This window comes from Cervus canadensis, chromosome 5 (assembly GCF_019320065.1).
Source record: "Cervus canadensis isolate Bull #8, Minnesota chromosome 5, ASM1932006v1, whole genome shotgun sequence".
Taxonomy (NCBI): Eukaryota; Metazoa; Chordata; class Mammalia; order Artiodactyla; family Cervidae; genus Cervus; species Cervus canadensis.
The window spans coordinates 34920207-34947887 of record NC_057390.1 but is presented as its reverse complement, the minus strand read 5'-3'; the positions used below and the strand labels follow the sequence as shown (position 1 = coordinate 34947887).

The 27681-nt window shown below is 36.3% G+C and overlaps 1 protein-coding gene across 1 annotated transcript in view; it reads left to right on the top strand.

Moving 5' to 3' along the window:
- Positions 1-27681, top strand: part of ASB3 (ankyrin repeat and SOCS box containing 3) — a 119000-nt gene that overhangs the window by 81415 nt on the left and 9904 nt on the right. Inside the window, exons 8-9 of the mRNA XM_043468555.1 lie at positions 12206-12463; positions 18333-18466. Of these exons, the coding sequence (XP_043324490.1) occupies positions 12206-12463; positions 18333-18466 (392 nt within the window). The remainder of the gene's footprint in view (positions 1-12205; positions 12464-18332; positions 18467-27681) is intronic.

Genomic DNA, 27681 nt, shown 5'->3' with positions numbered 1-27681 from the left:
TAAATGCAGGAATTCTCTGATATCTTTGATCTTCAAAACACTTCAGGAATTTAAACAAACTAAGTTTTACAGTGACTAAGGCCTGAGGATTTAATGTTTAACATGGTGACTATAACTGACAACATTGAATTATAGAATTGAAATTTGCTGAAAGTAGAACTTAAATGCTCTCTAAAAGATAATTACATAGGTGATGAATGTTTCTAGGATATATATGTGTATCAAATCACCACATTTTATACTTTAAATATCTTGCAATCTTGTTTGTCAATTATATCTCAGTAAAACTGAGATAAAAAGATAAAAAAGATTTTAAAATTTCTCAGGTATTGTATTGACTGTGTTTCAGGTTATCATTTAAAATTTATATTTATAAGACTTGTTATGAATCTAAAATAAAACTTTAGTTTTATAGATATTATAGCACTTTTAACGTATTTGGTATATAGCATTTATTTCTGTAGATCACACTAATTAAATTTAAAAATGTTAATATTTCTTTTGCTAATCTACCATGATCCTATGAGTAGAATAAATGAAGAATTATTGATAGATTATTGATTAGCTTCTGGCGAAACTAGACAAGATTTGTCTATCAGACTAGTAAGGTTTTAAAATAGAATAAATAAAAAAAAGGCTAGATGTAAGAGAAGCTATATTGAGTAAAATCTATGGTCCAGCCAATAATGAAATAAGTTGTGCAACTAGACACTATTACTTTTAATGACGCAAAAGAGATTTGTGGGCTAATCTCAGATTTCATTGGCTTCCTGAATTCACCATTATGGATTGCTAGCTATGACTTAAAAATTTATCAAGAACTTATTTGCTGAGCTTTTTTATTCTCTACCATCTCTTAACATTTGCTGTGTAAAATAGTAGTTCATTTTTATTTGTTCTGAACTTAAGCTTCTAGGTATACACTGTACTCGGAGTATTGGAGTTGTGGTTAATCTGAGTATCTGGGATCCACTCTGCATAACTGATGATTTCATAGTTCACTATATAGTTTCTTTGATTTTATCTTTCTAAACAGGAGGCCTAGTTACTTTAGTTTGCCTCACTAGGGCTGTACTGTTGACTTTAGTTGATTCAGTTGTCATTATTTATATCTGTCTCCATTTTTTTTATTATTAGATCAGAATTGAATATTTTTTTATTTGATAAGAACATAATGGTTTTGTATAGTTGTATGTCTGTGTGTCCAGCATATCAGTAATCTGTTTTAGCTTTCATCTTACCTTTTGGAGGAATGATATTTTTGGTTCTTCTGTCATAGCAGCTTAGCTCATAGGTCATCATCTTATAAGTGTAGTTTGAATTAAACATGTTAAACCACAGCAGTGCTCCTGTTAACACCAAAATACCTTAAAATGAATGTTTTTTTCTGGCCTGAGGAATTGGATAGAATAGAACCCTCTGGGACAGGGTATGAGGGAAATCCTGGAGAAAGAAAGCTGGAGAAAAGGTTTTCTTAATTCTGTGTACAAACCTATATATGTCCAGAGCCCATCCAACCTTTGAATGCACAGGACAGAAATTACTGACAACAAGATTTGAACTATCACCCAAGTCTCAGGCCCGAGTGGCACATTTCATGGGGCCAGACTCAAAGCAGCATAGCAAAGGCTTGAGAACTGAATTCACATTGGAATAACTATCTATAGAGGTGAAAAAGAAATTATAGTCTAAACCTAACTAGGTTATATGCCTGCTAAAAAAACAAAAAAACACAATCAGTATTATGGTCAAAGAGTTATAGCAGGACCCAGGGCCCAGAGTCTACACACAGCATTACTATTCATAATATCCAGGATACAATCTAAAATTACTTGACAGAACCAGAAAAATATGACGAATTTTGGAGGGAAAAGACAATTAACATGTGTCAACCCTGAGATGATGTAGATATTGGAAATATCAAATAATTGTAAACAACTGTTTTAATGAGGTAAACACACTTGAAATAAATGGAAAGGTAGATATTTTCAGCTTTGAAGTAAAAATTAGAACCAAATGGACTTTTTAGTAAAAATTGAAAAGTGTAATATCTGAAATGAAAAGTTAGCTGTATGAGCTTAATGCTGCTGCTGCTAAGTCGCTTCAGTCGTGTCCGACTCTGTGCGACCCCCCATAGACGGCAGCCCACCAGGCTCCCCCGTCCCTGGGATTCTCCAGGCAAGAACACTGGAGTGGGTTGCCATTACCTTCTCCAATGTGTGAAAGTGAAGTTGCTCAGTCGTGTCCGACTCTTAGCGACCCCATGGACTGCAGCCTACCAGGCTCCTCTGTCCATGGGATTTTCCCGGCAAGAGTACTGGAGTGGGTTGCCATTGCCTTCTCTGGTATGAGCTTCATAGTGGAATGGAATTGACAGAGGAAAGAGTCATTTACCTTGCAGATAGACCAATATAAATTATCCAAACAGAAGAACAGAGAGAAAGAAGATTGGGGGGACAGAAAAGAACAGAGGCTCAGGGACCTGAGGGACAATATCATCAGTGTTGACATTCATGTCATTAGGATCCAGAGAGAGGAGAAGGAGATTGTGACTGATAATGGACAAACACATCCCAACATTAGATAAGGACACAAGTTTATAGATTTAAGAAGCTAAGTAAACCAAAATAGGAGAAGCTCAAAGAAAAGCATGCTTACAAAATAATTAAACTGTTGGAAACTTAAAGAAGTAACAGTGTGGTTTATGGTGGTCTTTGGTCACAGATATGAGCTATTAGACTTTGTTTTTTGCTGTTCTTGGCAATGTTGCTATGTGAAGTGGCCCTATGTATCATAACTGAAATATTTTTTAGTGACTTTAAAAGGACTTGTCATGTATTTTCTTCCGTGTGGGAACTTATAATTGGACCAAATGTATTTTTAATTAGTAAGGTAGGTTTTCAGTAAGAAAACTCTCTGGAAAATGCTATTTGTTAGTCCATAGGGAAAAAGCTAAAACATCAGAATATCTCTTTGATGAGGGTACATTCTCTCAGTCTTTACAATTTACATTTTAATTGTTTGTCAGGGCCATGGCAGTAGACTTAATTTTGAAACATCTTTGCCATTATTTACCTACCCAGTGGGGAATTTAATTAAAGGGGAAACACTTCCCAAGAGACTAAGGCTAAGAGATGGTAGCTTTATTGTCACATACGCTCACATTTAATATTTGTATATACATATAGTACACTGCATGGTGTCTGGCACATCAGACAAAAATACCAAGGTTAATTCTCGTCTTCATTTCTGGAGAAGACATATCTTTTGCCATCCTCTGTTTATCTAAAAATCAATTAAATTTTTAGTCTTTGTAATACATTTACATAAGCTAATGTCTGGTTCTTAGTTTTCATGTAATCACTGTACATATAAAGGGAAAATCATTTGATTATTTTGAGATTCAGTGTAAAGCTGATCAAGCAAGAAAGCTGTCAATTCTCCCAGTAGGTTTTGTTTTAGTATTTCAAGAGGGTAACATAGACAGTGCCTGGGGAAAGAAATAGAAAAATTTGTTAATTTTTTTATTTCTTTCAACATGCATCTGAAAGTTTGAGTTCTCTAGGTTGCATACTTAAAATTATTTAAATTAATTAGAATTACCTTTCTAAAGAACAATTGACTAATTTTGTTTAAAAATAGCTTTTTGTTCTGTTTCTTCTTAAGACAGTGTATGAATTTCCTGTATTACATTTACCAGTTATGAATAAGAATTTGAGTTTTGGTCACAAAAATAATACCAGGGATCTTAGAAGACTATTTTCCAAAATTAATTATTAGATATTTGAATTTTCAGAAATTTGGTAATAGATAATAAGTTTAGTGGTATAAGTTTTCTTCTAACATGATCACAATAGTAAAAAATGTTTATCAGTTTTCACAATTAGTAACCAGACCAAAAAATAAAAAATAATTGCAATTGCAAGCCATACTGGAAACATGATAGACAATATAAAATAATTACATACAGTTTGGGGAATATAAGTAGAGTGATGTGGTAAGTGGAAGTACATACATGCACGTTTTTGTCCTCCCCCTGGCCAGTCTCTGTTTTTGGTTGGTGTGTTTAATCCATTTACATTTAAAATAATTATCAATACATATGATCCTGTTTGGAGAAGGCAGTGGCAACCCACTGCAGTGTTCTTGCCTGGAGAATCCCAGGGATGGGGGAGCCTGGTGGGCTGTCGTCTGTGGGGTTGCACAGAGTCAGACACGACTGAATTGACTTAGCAGCAGCAGCAGCAGCATGATCCTATTACGGTTTTCTAATTTGTTTCAAGCTTATTTTGGGTAGATCTTTTCCTCCTTTCGTGTTTCCTGCCTAGGAAGTTCCTTTAGCATTTGTTGTAAAGCTGGTTTGGTGGTGCTGAATTCTCTTTAACTTTTGCTTGTCTGTAAAGCTTTTGCTTTCTCCATCAAATCTGAACTAGAGTCTTGCTGGGTAAAATATTCTTGGTTGCAGGTTCTTCCCTCATCACTTTAAAATAAATCATGCTGTTCCCTACTGGCTTGTAGAGTTTCTGTTGAGAAATCAGCTGATAAGCTATGAGAGTTCCCTTATATGTTATTTGTCATTTTTCTCTTGTTGCTTTTAATATTTTTGTCTTTAATTTTCACCAGTTTGATTACTATGTGTCTTGGTGTGTTCCTCCTTGGGTTTATTCTGCCTGGGACTCTTTGTGCTTCCGGGACGTGGTTGACTATTTCCTTTCCCAAATTAGGGAAATTTTCAGGTATTATCTCTTCAACTATTTTCTCAGATCCTCTCTCTCTCTTCTCCTTCTGGGACCCTATAATGCAAATGTTGGTGCATTTAATGTTGTGTTAGAGGTCTCTTAGGTTGTCCTCATTTTTTTTTTTTTCATCCTTTTTTTTCATATTCTGTTTTGTGGCAGTGATTTCCACCATCCTGTCTTCCCGGTCACTTATCTGTTCTTCTGCCTGTTATTCCGTTATTGATTCCTTCCAGTGTATCATTGGAAAGACTGATGCTGAAGCGGAAACTCCAATACTTTGGCCACCTCATGCAAAGAGTTGACTCATTGGAAAAGACCCTGATGCTAGGAGGGATTGGGGGCAGGAGGAGAAGGGGACGACAGAGGATGAGATGGCTGGATGGCATCACCCACTCAATGGACATGAGTTTGGGTAAACTCCGGGAGTTGGTGATGGACAGGGAGGCCTGGCGTGCTGCGATTCATGGGGTCGCAAAGAGTTGGACACGACTGAGCGACTGAACTGAACTGAACAGTGTATTGTTCATCTCTGTTTGTTCTTTAGTTCTTCTAGGTCGTTGGTAAACATTTCTTGCATCTTCTCCATTCTGTTTCCAAGATTCTGGATCATCTTCACTGTCATTATTCTGAATTCTTTTTCTGGAAGGTTGCTTATCTCTACTCCGTTTAGTTGCTTTTCTGAGATTTTTATCTTATCCCTTCATCTGGGACATGATCCTCTGCCTTTTCATTTTGCTTAACTTTCTGTGACATGGTTTTCATTCTAATGGCTGTGGGATTTTCTTGCTTCTTCTGTCTTGCCTTCTGGTGGATGAGGTGTCTTGTTGTGGTTTCTCCTTTGTCTTTGGACATGGGGTATCTTTTTTTGGTGAGTTCCAGTGTCCTGTCAGTCGTTGTTCAACAGCTAGTTGCAGTTTCAGTGCTCTGCTGTCTTGAATCGATCTCCAGTTTTGTTTTGTTTTGTTTTGTTTTGGCTGTGCTGAGTCTTTGTTGCTGAGTGGGCTTTTCTCTAGTTACAGGGAGCGAGGCTACTCTTTGTGGTACATGGTCTTCTCCTTTTGATATCTTTTCTTGGTGTGGAGCGTGGGCTCTGGGGCTCAGGGCTTCAGTAGTTGTGGCATGTGGGTCCAGTAGTTTCACTTCCTGAGCTCTGGAGCTCGGTAGTTGTGGTGCGTGGGCCTAGTTGCTCCATGGTGTGTGGGATCTTCCTGGACCAGGGATTGAACCCACATCTGCACTGGCAGGCAGACTTCTTTACCACTGATCCATCAGGGAAGCCTGTGGTATGAGTTTTGAAATTTTATTTTTATAGTAACAGTATGTTATTATAGTAATGTTGGTTTGGTATAAGATCATTGTATAAAAGATTTAATCAGCACTTATCTGACTTTAGTTATTAATGAGTCAAAAACTTTTTTTAAGTTAGTTTATTTTAATTGGAGGATAATTACTTTACAATATTGTGGTGGTTTTTGCCATACATCGACGTGAATCAGCCATAAGTGCAATATATACCCCCATCCTGAACCTCCCTCCCCCTCCCTCCCTACCCTATCCCTCTGGATTGTCCCAGAGCACCAGTTTGGGGTACCCCACTTCATGTATTGAACTTGCACTAGTCATCTATTTTATATATGGTAAATATACATGTTTCAATGCTATTCTCTCAAATCATCCCACCCTTGCCTTCTTCCACACAGAACAAAAGTCTGTTCTTTACATCTGTGTCTCTTTTGCTGCCTTGAATATAGGATTGTTATTAATGTCTTTTTAAATTCCATATATACGTGTTGATATACTGTACTGGTGTTTCTCTTTCTGATTCATTTCACTCTGTATAATAGGCTCCAGTTTCACCCACTTCTTTAGAACTGACTCAAATGTGTTCTTTTTCTTAGCTGAGTAAAACTCCATTGTGTTTATGTACCTTACCTGTTTTTCTGCCGATGGACATCTAGGTTGATTCCATGTCTTGTAAGTGCTGCAGTGAACATTAGGGTATTTGTGTCTCTTTCAGTTCTGCTTTCCTCAGTGTGTTTGTCCAGCAGTGGATTGCTGGGTCATATGGCAGTTCTATTTCCAGTTTTTTTAAGGAATCTCCGCCCTGTTCTCCATAGTGGCTGTACTAGTTTGCATTCCCACCAACAGTGTAAGAGGGTTCCCTTTTCTCCACACCCTCTCCAGCATGTATTGTTTGTAAACTTTTTGATGGCAGCTATTCTGACCAGTGTTAGATGGTACCTCATTGTGGTTTTGATTTGCATTTCTCTGATAATGAGTGATGTTGAGCCTCTTTTCATGTGATTCTTTAGCCACCTGTATGTCTTCTTTGGAGAAATGTTAGTTTAGTTCTTTTGCAAACTTTTTGATTGGGTTGTTTGTTTTTCTGGTATTGAGTTGTATGAGCTACTTGTATGTTTTGGAGATTAATTCGTTGTCAGTTGTTTCCTTTGCTATTATTTTCTCCCATTCTGAAGGCTGCCTTTTCACCTTGCTTATAGTTTCCAAAAACTTTTGTTTTCTTATTTGTATGTTTTCTGGCATTTCTCCTGAGATCTAGGAATTTAACATTTCTGATGTTTTTTGCACTGTTGGCCTGTTACATTATGGTAAAGTTATCTGCTTTTACAAACAGTATAATTAATATCAAAAAGTGATGAAGATAATAAATATAAATAATGGCTCCGGGTTTTAAGTTTTCCCTTCTTTTTTGTTTTATTCAGCCACTTTAACTTTTTAGCTCAGGATTAGCATTCTGAAACATTTTTACTGAGTATCCCTTGGAGAGAATAGGCTTCTATTTGGAGCAGTGACCTTTAGCTCTTCTCCTGCTCCAAAGCATGATGGAAAGTTGTCTTGTCTCCTCCACACTGTACAAAAGAATTCTTTGTCCTTTGGGGCTAACAAGTTAACAGCTTCAGTGACATGAAGCTAGTCTTTCAGGGGCATAGCTGAGTAATTCAACTCAAATGAGAAAATATAAGAAAAAGACTTCTTTAACTGGAATGGGTAAAAGAGATGGGAAGTTGAGAAATTACAGGAAATTTAAACTCATATTAATGCCTTTTATATATGGCTGTAGAAAGGGCTCCTGGCTTAACTGACCTGATTATGTCTGTCTTTCTAATCAATACTGATCATTGTTATCCTGTTAATTTTATAAAAATAATTGTGTCCATTCTTATCAGTATATCACACATGGATACATCTGACACAACGTAATGTCTTTATTTTATTTTCAGCTGATGGCTAAAAACCATTCAGTAAAACTTACTATATGGCCTTTTAATAATTCAGCTAAAAAGTTGCTTGGAGGTTTTGTTGGGTTATTAAGATATTTGTCCATTTCCATTTGTTTAAAAGAAACCTTATTAACATGTTGAATTTCCTTTTACTGTGCTTCTTTTTTATCTGAGCCTGTTTCTGTGCACAGCTTTGAACTTCAAAGGGCAGTATGATGGAAGATGTACAAGCCCACAAATAAGGTTTAGACATTGCATTTTTGGTTTTTAAACTTCTCTTTCTCTGTGCCTTGTGGTTTTTCACTGTTATATAATATCAAGTCCCTTAATGTATCATAAGTAGTTCTTGATATTTGTGTTAAATAAGAAGGACTACTCTAAGACTTGAAGAGTTTTTCTGATTCACCATCAGGGCTTGAAAAAGAATTTGTATTAAGTGTTAAGAGAAACACATACATATTCCCATGTAATTTATATTTTAACCAAAGTTTTCTCTAAGCCTTTATCTTGCTCATTGACATGTAATAATCAAGGTCATTGTAGAGCACTGAAGTTACTTGAGTTGCTGGAGCTTGTTATGTATATTTGAGATGTATTATGTAATAGAAACTCAAGGCATGCTGAAAAAGTTTTATGATCCTTCAGTTTTATTTTATGTTTATTATTGACCATGTAAACGGTAGTTCTGTTGAAAAAGGGTTTATAATGTAGCAGTAGGTAGCTTACAAAAGCCTTTTAGGAGTGTGCTTTTACTCCTTCTAATACAAGGCAGTGTGAAAACTGGAAGGAGTTAGAGCTGTGTTTTGTAGAATACTCTTTCTATACATTGTTAATAGGTAATACACAGGATAAAAAGGGTTCTTTAGTTAATTAAGTTTGGAAAACACAGGATTAAGCAGTGGTAATTAGATTTGTTTCCTGAAGGGCTTCTAAGAATTTTTCTTATGGTGATGTGTTTTATGAATTCCTGAGGAGGGATGAGTCTACCAGAGTTTGAAAAGTTTGGAAACATAGGATGAACTTTACAATAAATACACTATTGCTCCTGTGTTTACAGGCTTTTGGGGCATTTTATATCCTCTTTCTTATGCTTTTTTCTGATTAATGTTTGGATCCATTGCTGTAATTCTAAAGGTACTTCCTCTGAAGTGTATCCGGAGTTTAAAGAAAAATACTTGAGCATATGTTTTAAAAATGTAACTAGCATACTGTTTAAAATTAAGTTCATCCCGTATTTCTTTCTCGTATGGACTAGTGTATATTATAAAGGGCCTCTCAAATATTTTAATTATGGAGGCTTTTTTAACATAGATCATTTGCAGGGACTAGTGTTCCTTGGAACATACTTCAAGAAACAGGTCTGCCCTTAAAATAATTCCCAATTTGATTATTTCCTGAGATGTTTTGTTTTTATAATGTAGAAGAGATATTTCTGATATTTGCTATATCATATTCACTGTTGGATTTTGATTTGCTATTATTATTCCAATTTTACAAATTACTAGTTTTGTGATTAAGCTTCAGTTTTTGCATCTGGAGTGGAGATGGCAATAAAAGTTACTTTTTAGGGTTATTGTGAATATTAAGGCAAATCTTCCATGTAACACATTTATCATAGTTGCCTGGTGTAGAATAGATAAAGGTTGTTGTTAGGGGGAGTTATATGTGCACATGTTTCTCTAACATTTAGAGATGGATGGTTGGTTTATCTATGGCCTTGTCCTTAAATTTTTCTTAGAATGAGTCACATGGCTACATGCTATATTTGAAACTTGAAGAGGAAAGCCTCTTGGTTTTATAGTTTTTTTTTATAAACAGAAAATAGATTCTCTAGCTTTCTGTGGCAATTAATATAACAGGGTGCATTTTGGGCTCTTTGTATTCTGTAGCAAAAATATGTCGTCCTCTCTGAGAGCTAAAGCATCTGTGGTTAGGCCATTGATGCTTTCACGTTGCTTGAGGGAAGAGTTCAGCCAGGTTCTGAAGTGTCCATGTAAACATACATGCCTTGAAAATTAAGTGCTCTTGAGAATTGTGTATGACATTCGTAAGGAGGCGGTGTCTCGAGGCTTTCCCACTTTTCCTGTATGTTTGTTGGAATGTGTCCAACAGTCCATGACGTGTGTTGCTCATCTGTTCTGTAGGGGAGTCAGCACGTAATCACTGCAGGCAGAATAATGAGAGCCTAGTTAAGTGAGGTCAGAGTGGTTGAAAGAAATTGCTTATAAAAAAAAAAGAAATTGCTTTTAACTGTTCAAAATAAAACCATCAGACATATATCCTCTAAGAGTGGATACAAATACATATGCGTGGTTGAGTCCCTACACTGTTACCTGAAACTGTCACAGCATTGTTTGTTAATCGGCTAAACCCCAGTACAAAATAAAAAAAAAAAAAAGTATATCCTTTAGCATTTCTTGTAGTGCAGGACTGTTGGCAATAAATTCTTTTAGCTTTCCTGTATCTGAAAATAGCCATAAGAAAGAAAATGAATATACAGGGCTCTTTTCAAGAACAGTGATAAGAATGATGGTGTTTCCAGGAACAAATATCAATATATACTAGACAGACAACAAAGTTAATTAATTTTTGTAAAGAAAATTTTAGAGTTATGGCTTTTTCTTTTCTAATTGGTATGTGTATTATTAATAATAAAGAGAATTAGTATTTAATATTTTAACTGAAGAAAAGAAGCACAAATTGGAGAGCAAATAAAACAGATTTACAAAAATTTACATAAGTGATATTTATATATATGGTGTTTAACTGCTTTGAAACCTTGGGCTCAAGTTCTCAGAAGTAGTTGGTCTCACATGACAATGGTTTAAATGCTTTATATTTTTTATATTCTTTTTATGATTCTTAATTATTTAGATTCTCTAAAACTATGAATAATGAAGTATTTCTTTTTATTTCTTGTTACTTAAAATAGCATTAATGCCAGTTTCAGAGGGAGACTTATTTTATTCTTGCATATTTTCTTTCACATTTGTCTGCGTAGTAAACATACATGTTTATTGAACTTTGTTAAAGTTATATCATAAACAGTTTTTTAAATGTGATCACATAACCATCATAATTTTAGTTTTTAATGACTGTGTCATATTTTGCATGTATCTCCTCCTCTGTTAAACAGTTAATTTATTTAAAAAAATCTGTTATAAACAATACTGTGGTTAATATATTTGTGCAAATAGGATATAATTTCTTTTTGTCTCATAGATAAATTCCCAGGATTTATGTTTATTGTATTTAAATGTGTGGTATTTTACTTTGCATATCATTTTATTTTGCAGATACTTATATAATGCTAGTTCTGTGTGCCAGGATGGTTAAGTAACTTGCTCAAAGTCACAGAGCTAGTAAGTGGCTGAGCAGTCTGGCTCCAGTCTGTGCTCTTTATAACTTCGCTATGATACCTCTTTTGACACATTTTGCCGGTTAGCTCTCTCATAAAAGAGTTAAACTTACTTTTAGTCATTTTAAGCACAACTTAGCAGGATGATCATTTTTAAAACAGGTAACCAATTCAGCAGGTATAAAATAATATACTTTCATTCAGTAAAACACTTGACAAAGATTAATTTTAAAAAATGTAAAGCTGTAAGTTGTTTTTGTTCATAAAAAAGGCTTTCTATTTGATTGCTTTCTACCACTAGAAATTTAATAGAAAGGGGAAAATTGACCTGTCTTTTTTGACTGATCACGTTGTTTATTAACTTTGTTTAGCAAGTATTTTGTAGTATAGATAATAAATTGTGCATAAAAATATCACAATTTGAAAAGAATTTTACTTGTCAGTGACAGTTTTATTTAAGGTAAGTATTTTAAATTCTAAGGGCGTGACTTGTTCATAGTTGAAAATTAAAAACCATGCAGCATGATGTAAATTAAATGTCTTCTAGTCTCAATCCACTGGACACGTAAAACCATCCACTATCACATCTGCCATTCTTTTTTAAATTATTTTTAATTGAAGGAAATCACAATATTGTGTTGGTTTCTGCTGTACATCTAATTACAATGTTGTGTTGATTTCTGCTCTACATCAACATGGATTAACCATAGGTATACACATGTCCCCTCCCTCTTGAGCATCTGCTATTCTTATTTTCCAGTCATAAGTACTATTAACTATTTGTAAGAATTTTTTTTAATGTGAAAATCTTCTCTTCCCTTCCCCTCCCCCCCTTCCCCTACCTTCCTTTCTTTTTGCTCATGGAGCCGTGACTTCTTTGGAATTGTAAATATTCTTTTGAAATATGGAGCTCAGCTAAATGAACTTCACTTGGCATACTGCCTGAAGTATGAGAGGTTTTCAGTATTTCGCTACTTTTTGAAGAAATGCTGCCCATCAACACCATGGGACCACATATCTGAATTTATAAATCACGCAGTGAAAGCACAGACAAAATATAAAGAATGGTTGCCATCTCTGCTGCTTGCTGGATTTGACCCACTGAATCTCCTGTGCAGTTCCTGGTAAGAAATCCTACCATTGTGGACCTTACTCTTTCATTTCCCCCAATTTCTTGAAATCCCTGTGTTGGGAGGAGGTTGTTATTGTGTGTGTTTTGATTGTGATGGCTATGTTGGGATGAAGGAATTGGGGACCTGCTAATAGTGAGATTGAATGTAAGGATAGTTGTTGTTTATTGCTAAGTCGTGTCTGACTCTTTTGTGACCCCATGGACTGTAGCCCACCAAGCTCCCCTGTCCTTGGGAGTTTTCAGGCAAGAATACTGGAATGGGTTGCTATTTCCTTCACCAGGGGATCTTTCCAGCTCAGGAATCAAACCTGCGTCTCCACTTGGCAGGCAGATTCTTTACCACTGAGCCACTGGGAACCCTGAATGTAAGGATAGAATCCTAGAAAAAGGTTGGAGGCGGCTAGAAGGGAACAGAAAGGAATGGGTGCCAGTGAATCCTCTCGGGAGGGCTATTTCTTCTACTTGGGCCATCCCTCATACTGCTTTTAAAACACCTGCAACAGAATGGTTGTAGTAGCTTTGGCGATTTTTAGCATCCCTTATACAACTAGATTGAATACTCCTATCCTGTAGCGTCTTGTCTATTTGAACTTAGTCTCTCTCAATAAATACTGATATCTGAAGCAGCTGAGGATACAACTGTTTACCTCAAGTGGTTTCTCAGAAGGGCAGTGCCTATGAGTGATTATATGAAAGTTGAGTCAGAATTTTTCTAGGGCAAAAGGATAAAAACTTTTTTTTTTTAAATATTTTTTTTCCATTTATTTTTATTAGTTGGAGGCTAATTACTTTACAATATTGTAGTGGTTTTTGCCATACATTGACATGAATCAGCCATGGATTTACGTGTATTCCCCATCCCGATCCCCCCTCCCACCTCCCTCCCCACCCCATCCCTCTGGGTCTTCCCAGTGCACCAGCCCTGAGCACTTGTCTCATGCATCCAACCTGGGCTGGTGATTTGTTTCACCCTAGATAATATACATGTTTCGATGCTGTTCTCTCAAAACATCCCACCCTCTCCTCCCACAGAGTCCAAAAGTCTGTTCTATACATCTGTGTATACACAAGCCTTTGCAGGAGTTACGTGTCTAGATGGACTGAGAAATTATTGATAATTGTAGCAGTGAGAGAACTCTTTTGGTCTGATAATTTAAGTCAAGTGAGAAAATAGAATAAAAGTCTCTAGGAATCTAGAGAACATGGGTGTTTTATAAAATATCAATGAAATATTTGGAAGATTTCATTTTTGTGCTTCAGAACTATTATTTGCTAAAATAATGTTTAGGCAAGTACTGAAATTTTGGATTTCAGCAGAAGAGTGCTTAGATATCTTGTTATTTAAATTTTGCTTTTCAAAGAGGTCCTCTCTGGGATTCATGCAGGCAACACTGGTGCTTCCTACTTGTAAATTTAATTTGCATTTCTGTGACTCCATCTTCTACCTGGTGGCCTCTCCATCTATGTTGTAAACAAAAAATCTTTATTTGGCAGATCTTTATTTATCTCACCTTTTTATTATGTCTACCATAATATAGAATTCAACAATTTTCTCTAAGCAGAGATTTAAAATTTTAGGTTTAGGACTATCATGTCTTTCTGATACAGAATGTTTCAGTTTGGTGGCTTGTGAGGAAAACCTGCTGTCTGATAGGTGGTTTGAGGAATATAGAAGGAAAGCAAAATTTACATACATGCTCTAATCTCGACTTTACTTTTTGTTTATAATTTACAGTGGTTTGAGTCCCTGATTGTATTTACTTCTTTCTCCAGCAGTTGATTGATTAATACATAGTTACCTGTCAAGTACTCATTGTTGTAATTCTCTGTATACCATTTCAATAAATTTTCACAAAAATTCATAGTATTTTTTTGATAAGATATAAAATTATTGACAATTAAGAAATCTAATTTTTAAAAGTTATTTGTATATGTTTACTTGTCCTAACAAACCCCCTTTACATGTGCACATGTGCATGCACACATACATTCACTGCTGAGATGTAAACACTCACTACTGAATGCTATATCTAGCTATTAACAGAGCTATTTAAGTACCTTTAACTTTTCACTTAGTGGATTTTATTGTTGTGTCTGGGCTTCTGACAGCTAGTAGCAGTTGCCCCTCACCATTCCCTCCCCAAAATGCTACTGTAAATCCAGCTCATAGATAACTGTGGGCAGTCCTGGCAGTGTGTTCCCTTTCCTCTGTCACTCCATTTTGTTCTTACTCCCAAGGCACCCACATTTTTCTCAACTATGCTCCTTGTGTTTTACTACTGAAGCTACTTACTTGGCTCTATCTTACTTCCTATTACTTTCAGCCTTCATGCTCCATTCTGGTTTTTAGTTTGTTTATTTCTTTAACCATCATTTAAACTATTGCCTGATATACAGTAGCTACTATGATTGATTCTTTACTATTAACTCATTTAATATAAAATATAGTAGATACTATTATCCTTAATTTATGGAGAAAAGGGATTGAGGCACAGAGTGTTCGACATACTTGCCAAAGTTCACACAGCTATTTAGTGCTAGAGCTTAAGATTTGGACCCAGGCTGTCCAGTAGTATGGCTCAAGTCTGTCTTTGTAGCCCCTATGCTATTATTACTGCCTTAGTCCTGTATATCCCCAGGTTTGTGGTAATTTTGTCACTTAATTTCAGGTACCTTGTTAGTCGCTCAGTTGTGTCTGACTGTTTGCAACCCCATGCACTGTAGCTCACCAGGCTCCTCTGTCCATGAAATTCTCCAGTCAAGAATACTGGGGTGGGTATCTGTTCCCTGCTCCAGGGGATCTTCCCAATCCAGGTATAGCTCCCGGGTAGTTTGCATTGCAGGCAGAGTCTTCACCATCTGAGTGACAAGGGTACTTTAATCTGTTGCCTAAACTGGAGGAATATGGGCCAACTTTTCTATTTCCTATTCCTAAATTAGGAATAACCTCTATAAGGAAAAAATTAAATGTATCCTCTTTTCTTTTCCTCCTCAGACAACTACATAGACTGTTGGAAGAAAAGGGAATTATTTAGCTTTATCCTACTAAAAGGCTCCTAAAATAGTCTTCTGTCCCTAGTTCTTCTATGGGGTTCCCTGCCCCTCATGTGAAAACTTGCCCATTTGAGAATTTTTTGTGGTAATAAGCCACTGGGTTTGTGCTTTGTTTATTGGATGTGTTTGGATAGAAAAAAGTTAATAAACAGTAAACTACATATTATTTTTAGTAAATTGTAAAACTTTCAGCTATTGAATTGAGAACAAAAATTGCATGTATTTTACTCTGAAGGAATAACTTTAGTTACTTTATATTTATTAGAAAAAACACGATGGGAAATTTCACTTTAGCAGTAAAAATGCATAACATGGTCAAATTTTTGTTTGCTAATCTTTTATTGAATGGATAAAGCCAGTGTTTATGCTGAATGTGATGGATGTTTTGCTTTCTTTGATCAGTTTACATTCAAAGAACTGTTATAAAAAATTATCCCATAAAAATTCCAATATGCTGTTAAAGTGGATTTTGGTTGTATTTTATTTATATCACATGTAAGTCTCTTGCTTAATCTTTGTCATGTGAATTATAAATGTCTTTCCTAGATATTGCTTGTCTTAAATAGTCTTTAAAAATGTATCTGACTCCCCCCAAAAAAAAAAAAAATGTATCTGACTAAATAATTGCCTGTCACAATATGAGCTACAGAGTTGAAATATTTTAATGCAACACTAGGTATCCCTCACACCCTCAATGCAATAGACAAATAATAGAAAGTGAATGTCATCTGTGCATTTAGTTGATTAACTGTCAATTGTTTATGTTGTACAGCTGCTTTGTACAGTGTAATGATCAATGTAGTACAGTAACCATACATTTTTAGTGGCACTGTCAGCATTGGTAAAATACTCAACATTATATTAACTAAAGCTGTGTAAACAGATTTATTGTGTGTGTGTTTAGATAACTGCCTAAAAATGACTTTGTGTTTGATCACAGTGAGACTTAAAGCACATTAAGATAGAAAAATGAAACCATTAAAAAAGAAATAAGGAACCGGAACTGAGAAACCTTTGGTGTGGATTCCTAGAAAGTGAAGGAGATTGTTTGCCTTTGAATATATTTTATCATTTCATTTATTCTCAGTGTTTTCTGATAAATTGTGACTTCACTGAGAATTTCTTTAGAAGTAAAATGTTTCCCAAAGTGTTTGTGCTGTAGTTTGTTTTTCCTTATATGAGTGTGCATGTTAGAGAATTAAAAATTTGGGAAATAATTTTCATACTCTAACCAGTCATTTCAAGGATACTTTGGACCCTGAATTACATGAAATAAGTTGTCTTTGAGATGACAAGTTTAGAGTATTACTCAGTTTCTTTCTTTTATTTTTCCCTTTCTTTTGTCCTTGCTCAGTAATGTCTCCAAAAAAGCGACCTTGAAAAGAATTTCTGGTTTTGAAGTAGTCATCAGAGACCCTAATGATTTTATTTTTCTTTGAACAATGTGATGTTAGGGGAGTATCTAATTGAGTACAAGATGAGTAATCTTGTTAGAATTTAGAGTTGTTTTTACGTTTTGACTAAATTTCATGTGTACAATGTTATAAGGCCCACTGAGAATATAGTACTGAAAATTCCAAGCCGGTTCTAGTAATATCAGATATTTATATAGTATTTTATAGTTTTAAAAATCTGTTCACTGTATTGCCTCAGCTACTTTTATGAACAGTCTCCTGAAATACACAGGGTAAGTGTTATTCTCATTTTAGAGACCAGGATCTAGGGCTTAAAGAATTTAGGCAGCACGTTTGTAAGCAGTAGAATTGTTAGAAATCAGAACTTTTCCTAGGTCATTGCCCTTTCCATTAGGATTCAAGTACTTATAAAATTTGGGAAGTCTCTTTTGGGTGGGTTGGTAGGAAATCTGACATTATTTTGAAAAAAGAGAGGTAGAACTGTTTGTCTTCAACCACTTCTTTCAGTCCTTAAAGACAAAACTTATTCTGGTGCATCCTCTAGAGTCTCATCTGTAATGGGGAAGGTTCTTGATGACAACCGTTGTAGTAAATCTCTGAGGGTTGGTCAGAAATAAGCCGTCTCTCCCATACACCAGTTTAGGGACAGCTTTGGCTTCCCTGATAGCTCAGTTGGTAAAGAATCTGTCTGCAATGCAGGAGACCTCGGTTCAATTCCTGGGCCAGGAAGATCCGCTGGAGAAGGGATACATTACCCACTGCAGTATTCTTGGGCTTTCCTTGTGGCTCAGCTGGTAAAGAATCCGCCTGCACGCAGGAGACCTGGGTTCAATCCCTGGGTTGGGAAGATCCCCTGGAGAAGGGAAGGGCTACCCACTCCAGTATTCTGGCCTGGAGAATTCCAAGAACTATATAGTCCATGGGGTTACAATGAGTCGGATATGACTGAGTCACTTTCACTTTTGGGTGTTTAGACTTTATCCTTTCACTGTTAAATTGTGTCTATAAGGATGACCAATCTAGATTTAGCAAGATGGTCCAGTTGGGAGGACATAATGGCATACCCACTAATGACAGTGACACTAAATCTGTCTTTTCTCACCACTGCTGCTGGGGAATGACAAGGCATTCTCCTTCTGCTAGAGTAGAAACTCCTGTTTCATCTATTGGACAACTACATGCACAGTCATTTGAGTTTCCTGTAGGAACCTGATTTGATGATTTTTCATATCCACTGAACTTGCCTTTTGTTTCATGAATTTTTTCTTTGCTGCTGTTGTCTGTCTGCCTCCGCATCAGGATGTTGTAAGAATTGGTATATGGTATTTGTTTTCACAGTGAATCCTTTGTGAATTTTGTGTCTAAATGTATGTTAATATCTTGCCAATGTAGGATTGACTCAGTCAGTGATGACATTCTTATCTTCACTTTGGAGTTTACTAATTGGAGGAGACTTCCTCCAGCTGTTGAAAAGATGCTGTCTGCTCGTGCCTCAAACTCCTCTTGGGCTCTCCAGCAACATATTGGTAAGAAAGTACAATTTTAAAATACATGTCACTACTTTTTTTTCTCTGCCTTCTCTAGCTGTGTTGTAATTTTAAGTGATGAGTCACTGGTGAACATAATTAAATTGGGCATCATTTGCATTTTCTTTATGTGGGGAGAGGATGGAACTGCGAGGGAAAATCATACCTGATTTTATAAGTTTAGCCTAAGGAGCATGTAAAGAATAACAGGTATTTAGTGATATTTTAATGATACCCTTTTGTTTTTAGTAAGGGTTATGCAAGCAAAAGTGAATCCTAAAAATTTTGTTGGTCAATATTTAGTTTGTGGTCAGAAAAACGCTAAATGTAATTTTCCTCTTCGGAGTGTGTGTTGATGTGTGTGCTCTGTTTAATATTTTATTGTCTCTAAAAGTAAGTATCACCATTCTTTATTGTTAACTTACTGAATGTATGCCAGTGTGTTGGTAAGATATAACTATGAAGGTGAGCTGGGTAGAAATTTTGTGAATTGATTGATATTTTAAATGAAAACAAATTATCAACTTACCCTCACTTGATTAAAAAAAAAAGCTTTTAAGCTAGTTAAAAAATAAATAAAGAGGATGCAATAGAAGATTATACACAAGGAAACCAAACTAAACTAAATATAACATAGGCAAAGTATTTCTGTTTACTTATGTAGATTTATTTTCATCTATTTTGTTCACCAGATTATGTCTTAAGTTAGGAAAATTATTTCTTCATTACTATTTTTGCATGAAAATGTCACCCTTCATAAAACATGTTGAATAGGTTTTTAACAAGTGAACTTAGCATATGTAGAAATATCCTCTAATTTCTTGGAAAATTACATTTAAGTAAATTTTCTCAGTCAAAAACAGACATTCAAGAAAATATATTCTTGAACTGAGGTATATTCAAACTCTTGGTGAGGTTTCTTGTTGAAGAAAAAGTGTAATCTGTTTGGAGTCTCTAAATCTTCCAGTACAGAATTTCTTTAATGACAATGTTAAAAAGCTCATGTGCATGTGAGAATTGTATCTGCTCTTGCTAATTATGTGTGCAGTGGTAGAGGGCAAATATCTATTTGGGAACAAAAAGGCAAAAAGAAGGAGTATATGCCAAGTGGGAAAATTACTGCAGCCTATCAATTAGTTAAAGATATGTGAGAGTTTACTCTGAAGACTTTAACATATGGCAGGTTTGTCCAGATGAAGGTAAGAATTGTACATGAATGCATTATTCTGTGGTAGACTAAATACATCAAGGGCTTCTTATTTAATTAGGTACTAGGTAGAGCTTGCTAGGGTAATAATCATTATCTCTTAAGAGGATTTTATTTTGGCTAAAGATTTACAAAAGCCTTTCTCAGAGGTATTAATGTAGCTAATGCTTTTCTAGTCTATTTCTCTTTCCACGACTGCTTTTCTTGGTTCCAGTCACATACGTCCAGCTGACTTTTGGACATCTCCACTTGGTATCCCACATTTTGACATATTCAGAATTTGAAGTTGTCATTTTTCCTACAAATCCTGATGTTCCTTCTGTCTGTTTCCTCGTTCAGAAGGTGAGGTGATTTGGGAGTGCTGCTTACCAAGAGAGTGAGTTATTCCTGGCAGCTGTTTGTTACTTGTTTCATCCATCGCAGCGGTATTCAACAGGGATGATTTTTGCTCCCCACAAGGGCTAGTTTGATTGCCACAATTGGTAGGGGTGCTGTTGCCATCTAGAGGATAGAGGCCAGCGAGATGCTGCTAAATATCCTACAGTGCACAGGACAGCCCCCCACAACAAAGAATTACCTGACCTGAATGTCACTAGTGACCAGGTTTAGAAACCCTGATCCACCTTGACTCTTGTGTTGCCCAGTGTTATAAAGGTCTTTTACTCCTATACTAGGAAGACTTTTTAAACCCTGTTCTTACTGCGAACTACTCAAGAAATGCTTGTGTTCTTGGTTTCACAAGATACTCTCAGTTATTCCAGATATTCCACTGAGAATATCTTCTGCAGGTAACAGGAGCTGTTATGATGATAGATTTTAAGTAAGGCTGGAAGGAAGAGATATGCCTGTCTACTCACTTGCCTGAGTTTCAAATGGGATTGTGATTCTGTTCCTTTCTGTTGTTCAAGACTGTCTTCATGTACCCCACTCTTCTTTTTCCTTCAGTTTTCAGGACATTCAGTTTCTGTATGTTGGTCATCTGTACTCTGCCCTCCTTTATTTGGATTTTGAAATACAGGATTTCTAAGCAAAAGCATGGCCAGAGTTTTAACACTGAAGGTGGTAGGCTCAGAAACACACTTCTTTGATTACCTTTCTAAGTATAGGACAGTCTTGCTCTCACCCCAGTTTCTCCAGTAATTTATCATGAAAGCTACCTTGTCAAAATATTTCTTTAATTTTTTTTGGAAAGAATGCTTCTTGTGGCTCTGCTACTGTTGGTAAGCCCCTAGAATAATTTCAGTTCTCTAGCTCCTTTAAGTATACCAGTATCTATCCCAAGGAAAAGATTTTCTGTATTCTTTTCCTAAGCTCTTTTCGAGTCTTGGAGATGCCTTATACTTGCTCAAAATTCTCTTTTCCTCATCCTTTTCCTCCTTAAAAACATAGCACCTTGCCCTTGTAGTTTAAAAATAAAAGAGACAGTCAGTTCCTTGCTGCTCATCTTTTAATCATTTAGTCAGATTTGTTTTCAGAAGTTCTTTTGCATTAGAAAGGAGAAGTATACCAGGTAAAATTTGCTGACTGGTTATAGTTTTAATAGCAATTTTTTTGATCATGTGCCTGTATATACCTCTTAGAAACATCATTTTAAATGTACATAGCAATAGACTTCTTAATTAAAAAAATTGCAAACCCCTAGCCAACTGACCAAGATCAAGTCTAGGTAATTATGTGCTTATGGTAAAAGCACTTGGCTTTGAGCAATTCTATCTATCTGTTTGAGCAATTCTATGGATCTGTTGTACAAGGGATTCTGTAAGGGCCCCTTGAAACTCTCAACTTATTCTTTTCAGTGTTCCTCTGTTTTGTTCTAAACAGAATTTAAAACAGTTTATACATATAGATTATCACACAAAAAACAGTAAAACAAGTTCAAAGTGGAAGCAAAAGAAAAGCATGGAGTCAGGAAATGTTTATCAGTGTAATCTGAAACTTGTCTGTGGATACACTGTAAATTTGACTGTGACTGAGCTCTACAGTTCTTGATCTAGGTTACAGAATTCATAACATTAAAACAAACTCATTGCTCAGAAGTACAGATATTCTTGGATGTTGTGCTAGACAGTTTCCTAGAAAACATCTTGGTAGCCATGGTTTCTTGGGACTTTATGTTACCAGTTTCCAATGTGGCCCGTTGCTGTCATACCGAGATATTGAATTACTATGGTAATTCAATAAAAACACTTCTTAAGTGGGCCTTGGTACTCAGGTCTCTGTTGCTCTGACTTGACCAGGGCTAGATTTATAGTATCTGGAGGGTACCTGTGTGCACTTTGAGCGGTTGTCTCTAAATACTGTAACTCTACACTCAGTTTTAAATAAGTGATAGTTAGCAATGCATTCGAAATTATACTACCTAAGAAGTATTAGAGTGCAGCTGCTTTATGTTGCAGACTGAGAATATATTTCTAAGAAACAGTTGATCTTAAAAGTAGAGGTAAAAGAGAAATGAAAAAATAAAGGTTGATAGGCTAAGTATTTCAATTGTGAAACCCAGCAAACACATAACGACTCCACCCTAAATATGGTAGACTGAGTGAGTATTCAGTTTAAACCAAGTTTCTATGAAACTTTAACCAGCACTGCTAGTTTTGAGCAATGCTCCTTGTTCATATACTCTTTCAGAAAAACCATATGTGGTCAGTACATCAAGCTAACTATTTGTGGTAACTTATCTTGTGAAATTGTTATATTTACAGTTAAAAACTAGGGAATAAAAACCAGAAACAAAATACAGGTTTAGGAATCAGTCAGTCAGTTCCGTCTCTCATTTGTGCCCGACTCTGCGACCCCATGGACTGCAGCACACCGGGCTTCCCTGTCCACCACCAACTCCCGGAGCTTGCTCAAACTCATGTCCATCGAGTTGGTGATGCCATCCCACCGTCTCATCCTCTGTCGTCCCCTTCTTCTCTTGCCTTCAGTCTTTCCCACCATCAGGGTCTTTTCCAGTGAGTCATTTCTTCACATCAGGTGGCCAAAGTATTGGAGTTTCAGCTTCAGCATCAGTCCTTCCAATGAATATTCAGGACTGATTTCCTTTAGGATTGACTGATTTGACTCTCAAGAGTCTTCTCCAACACCACAGTTCAAAAGCATCTGTTCTTCGGCACTCAGCTTTCTTTATGGTCTAACTCTCACATCCATACATGACTACTGGAAAGCCCCTAGCTTTGACTAGATGGACCTTTGTTAGCAAAGTAATGTCTCTGCTTTTTAATATGCTGCCTAGGTTGGTCATAGCTTTTCTTCCAAGGAGCCAGTGTCTTTTAATTTCATGGCTGCAGTCAACATCTGCAGTGATTCTGGAGCCCAAGAAAAGGAAGTCTGTCACTGTTTCCATTGTTTCCCATCTATTTGCCATGAGGTGATGGGACCAGATGCCATGATCTTAGTTTTCTGAATGTTGAATATTAAGCCAGATGTTTCACTCTCCTCTTTCACTTTCATCAAGAGGCTCTTCAGTTCTTTTGTGCTTTCTGCCATAGGGCAGTGTCATCTGCATGTCTGAGGTTATTGGTATTTCTCCCAGCAATCTTGATTCCAGCTTGTGCTTCATCAAGCCTGGAATTTCTCATGATGTATTCTGCATATTAAGTTAAATAAGCAGGGTGACAATATACAGCCTTGACATACTCCTTTCCCAATTTGGAACCAGTCCATTGTATCCATGTCTGGTTCTAACTGTTGCTTCTTGACCTGCATACAGGATTTCTCAGGAGGCAGGTTAAGGTGGAGAAGGGAATGGCAAACCACTTCAGGATTCTTGCCTTGAGAACCCCATGAACAGTATGAAAGGTTTAGGAATAGTTGATCTATATTCCTTTCTGGTAGTAATTTGTTCCCTGCTTTGTTGAGATATAATTGACATATAACATAGTATAAGTTTGAAGTGTACCTTTTTAGTAATAATTAGCTAGCATTCCAGTTGTCTACTCAAGCCATATCTGGTTTAAAGTAATCAAGCATACTAGAACATTTGATTTTCTGTTCTCTATGAAGAGTATGTTTCTTATTCAAAACTAGTGCATCATTGAGTTACTTGTTAAAAAGTTGGATGTTCAGGTGCAATCTTATTTCAGGCTAATGGAAAATTTTAACTCTTCTGATTGTTTAACTCCTTGGTAATGATACGGTGCCAGTCTGCCTGGACATCAGATAGAGTAAAGTGGTTAAAGATTGGAGCTCTGGAATTAGACACCTCCACTACTTTCTAATTGTAGAGAAGTTATTTAATATCTCTGAGCCTTGATTTCCTCAGTTATAAGGAGGAGTGATACTAATGCCTGCCTTACATCGTTGTCACAGTAAATTGTGTCGTTATGGCAGAGATGGGCTGTGTTTATGTTTAACTGGAGGGTGATCGCTTTACCATGATGTGCTGGTTTCTGCTGCGCAGCAGTGTCAGTCGGCCATGAGTGTCCATGTATCCCCTCCCTCGTGAGCCTCCCTCCACCCCCGCCCTGATCCCGCCTCTCTGGGGGGCCACAGAGCATCAGACTTGGCTCCTGTGGTATACAGCAGCTCCTCAACTGCCTATCTGTTTACACCTGCTCATGTATATATTTCGATGCTACAGAGACATACCTCATATAATTGAATTTCGTTTCATTTTTCTCTCCCTCAGAACACAGGAAGAATGCATAGTTCAGCCTTAATTTTTATGTGGTTGGTTTAAGTGTCAAAGCATAGGTCATACTGGATGTGAATACTCAGTACTGTCACTTTCCTTTGCTGAGAAAGTCTGAGAGCCATGTTTGAGATGGCGGTGACACAAGATAGAAGTAGCCTGGAGCACTGAGTTGTCACTTCAGGACACTTCCCTTGGAGAATCACCTGACCCAAAGAGGATTTGTATGAGCAAGAAATAAACCTTTGTTGTATTCAAAGACACTGGGTTTCAGAGTTTATGTGTTATCACAGCATAACACAGCCTGTAACCAAGCTAACCTGTAATCAAATCCTGCCCCAGAGTTATTGACCAGGGAAAGACCATTGAAAGCTTTGTGTGTGCTGTCACTTCAGTCATGTCCAACTCTTTGTGACCCATGGACTGTAGCCCACCAGGCTCTCTGTCCATGAGATTTCCCAGGTAAAATACTGGAGTGAGTTGCCATTTCTCTCTCCAGTGGATGTTCCCAACCTAGAGATTGAACCTGCATCTCCTGCTTGGCAGGCAGATTCTTTACCATCTGAGCCATCAGGGAAGCCCAAGCTAAATAAGCATGGTGACAATATACAGCCTTGACATACTCCTTTCCTAAATTTGAACCAGTCCATTGTTCCATGTCCGATTCTAACTGTTGCTTCTTGTCCTGCACCCAGGTTTCTCATGAGTCAGGTATACCTCAATTAAAAATAAAACCCATTAGTAATTGCCTGTCATCTTTAAAAACTGAACATGTGACCTTCTATTTGTAGACTAGGAAACTTTTGACCTCGCAGACGTGCACCATGTTATGGGCCTTCACAACTTAAGTAGAATCATGCTTTGCTTAACAGTGTCCTGCACACTGCTCTTATTACTGGATTTAAGAGCCAAGCTTGTGGTTTTTATTTCTTGTTTATTTTTTAAGTTAAGTTTATAGTTAAATTTTAACAAGATTCCATATGCTCATTTATAATTTCATAATTTTAGTTTCACACAGCCTCTTATAAATCCAAGTAATGGATTTTATTTGTGTTTTATTTGTATGTGTGTGTGTGTATGTATGTGGTGGGGGAATCTGACATAGGTACTGAGGAATTGTATCCACATTTGCTGGGACATTTTGCTGTTAAAACTGATTTAGTTTTGTCAGCAATCTATTGGTAAGCTAAGAGGAGAAAATGTTGCCCTAGAGCAACTTAATGTTGCTAAGATGCTTAATGTCCTAAGTATCATATCAGTTCACCAGTATTATTTAAAGCCCATTTTACTCTTCCCATATCCTGCATTGGATATATGTGCAGGCAGACCCCTGGGACAGTTACATCCTAGTTAAAAGAAAATTCTTTCAGATCCCAAATATTTATTTTATGGTGGGAGGGCAGTTAGGACAGAAACTTTAGTTTTTGATAACTTGTTCATTTGAGAACTTGTAACCACTCAATCTGTAATTTTAGTTAGTTCTAAATGTAGAGCATAAGCAGAAGTCTTTAGTGAAGAGAATCTATCATGTAAATATTTCTGTAGGTGCACATTTACAAATTTAGCTGTTTATATTTATTAATTGCTAGTGAGTGAGTCCTTTAATTATATGTCAACTATGTATCAGATACTGATTTAAAATCTATGAATGAAAAATAAACATAACTCTTTAGTGGAATGGCTAAAAGGGAATGATGCAGGGTCATGGCAGAATTTTCTTTTTAAGATGAGAGAGGCTTGAACATATACATTAAGGGATCTCAATTTGTTTCAGAAAAACATTAAGGATATGGAGATTAAAAACAATAGTTTATATAATAAGATTTCAGATAAGCCAGAAGGAGATGGGTAGACTCAAATAGTCCCCTTCCTTTGAGAAGAGAGACGAGGCTGAGTAGATACAGATAAGTTTATAGTTTGAGTATTAGAGAAAGAGAGCATTGAAGATTCCTTGTTTTTACTTAGGGTAGGAGATAAAATCTTGCTGAAAAGGAAATTGAAGTGAGAATTTGGTAGGAGAGGCTTGATTTAGAAGGGTTGTTGTGGGAAACTGGGAACCAATGGAGGAGATTTGCTGAGCAGCCCTGTGGACCTTGTGGAAGTTGAAAGTGGTATACTTCATATGGTTATATGGTTATTTTTTCCTCAGGATTGCTTCATTTTCTCTGTATTGGAAAGAAGGAAAATGGTTAGATTGTTCCTGAGAATTGCCAGAGCAAGTACAGCAGAGTTGAGGATGATATAATAGTATAAGTGATAGGCCTGTGGATGCCAAGTAAGAAATTAGAGAGGAAAGGGATCTGGTAAATTTGACAGCAGGAGAAGTTGGGGTCCATGGTCTCAATGACCAGAGGTAGTGACAGTAAGGGAGAGTACACTCCGGAAGGATAGGAAGTGGCATATGTTGGAATTTAAAGACAGAAAGACATGAATCTGAAGATGGTGCAGTAGGACTGAAATTGCCACTGTGAGACATTATGATAGATGTGACAAGGTGTGAAAGAATGAGAAAATTATATCTCAGAAATTGGTCAAGGAGGTAATTTGGGGGAAGGATCAGGCTTCTGTGAGGACAAGAGGTGAAGAGAGTGTTCTGTACAGGGTTCTAGATGAAGGTAGGCTTGTATATGATAAAATTAGGGGTTCCTGAGAACTTTATGGAAAGGTTTTGCAGAGAGTTAAAATTTATAATATTGAGCTTAATTAATCTTTTCTTATTGTCTCAGACTGCTGTTTTTATTAATAGTTCACTAAATAAGTTAGGAGAATGAAGAATGAATTTTTATTTTCTAAAAGAGCTGAGACCATGATTTACTTTTTCACTTGATTACTATAGGAAAATGCTTATGCTAAGTTATATGATGCTCAATTGTTTTTATAAACTGACTAATAGTGAAAAGACAAAAAGTTATATACCATTGGGGAAATGCATGTTCTTACTGACACAGATGATTTTACTTAATTTTCACATGTTCCAGGCTTGAGAGAGAGGCATCTTAAAGATGGGAGAGAGGAAGATAAAACTGCTTATCAATGATCAAGTTCCTTTTCACTTTATATTTTCTGTAATAGTGAGGTTATAGTTGTAAGAATTGAACTTTCATCTTTTCTTTTCTTCCACTTAGCATATATGGCTGAGTGTCTTGTACATGTGTATTTGTATGGGTTAGGTTAGTGCTTCCAAAAGTGAATGACCTGGCATCCATGCTTGTGATGTACCTTAGTGAATTGTAGTTTAGATTTGACTGTTCAGTGGCCCTGTGATTACATCATCTAGTTTTAACTAATTCTCAAAAATTGGTTAAGTGGCTTAAAAAGATTTCTGTGCAAAAATGTTTTATGTGAATAATGCTAAATAAAGGTATCAGCACAAAT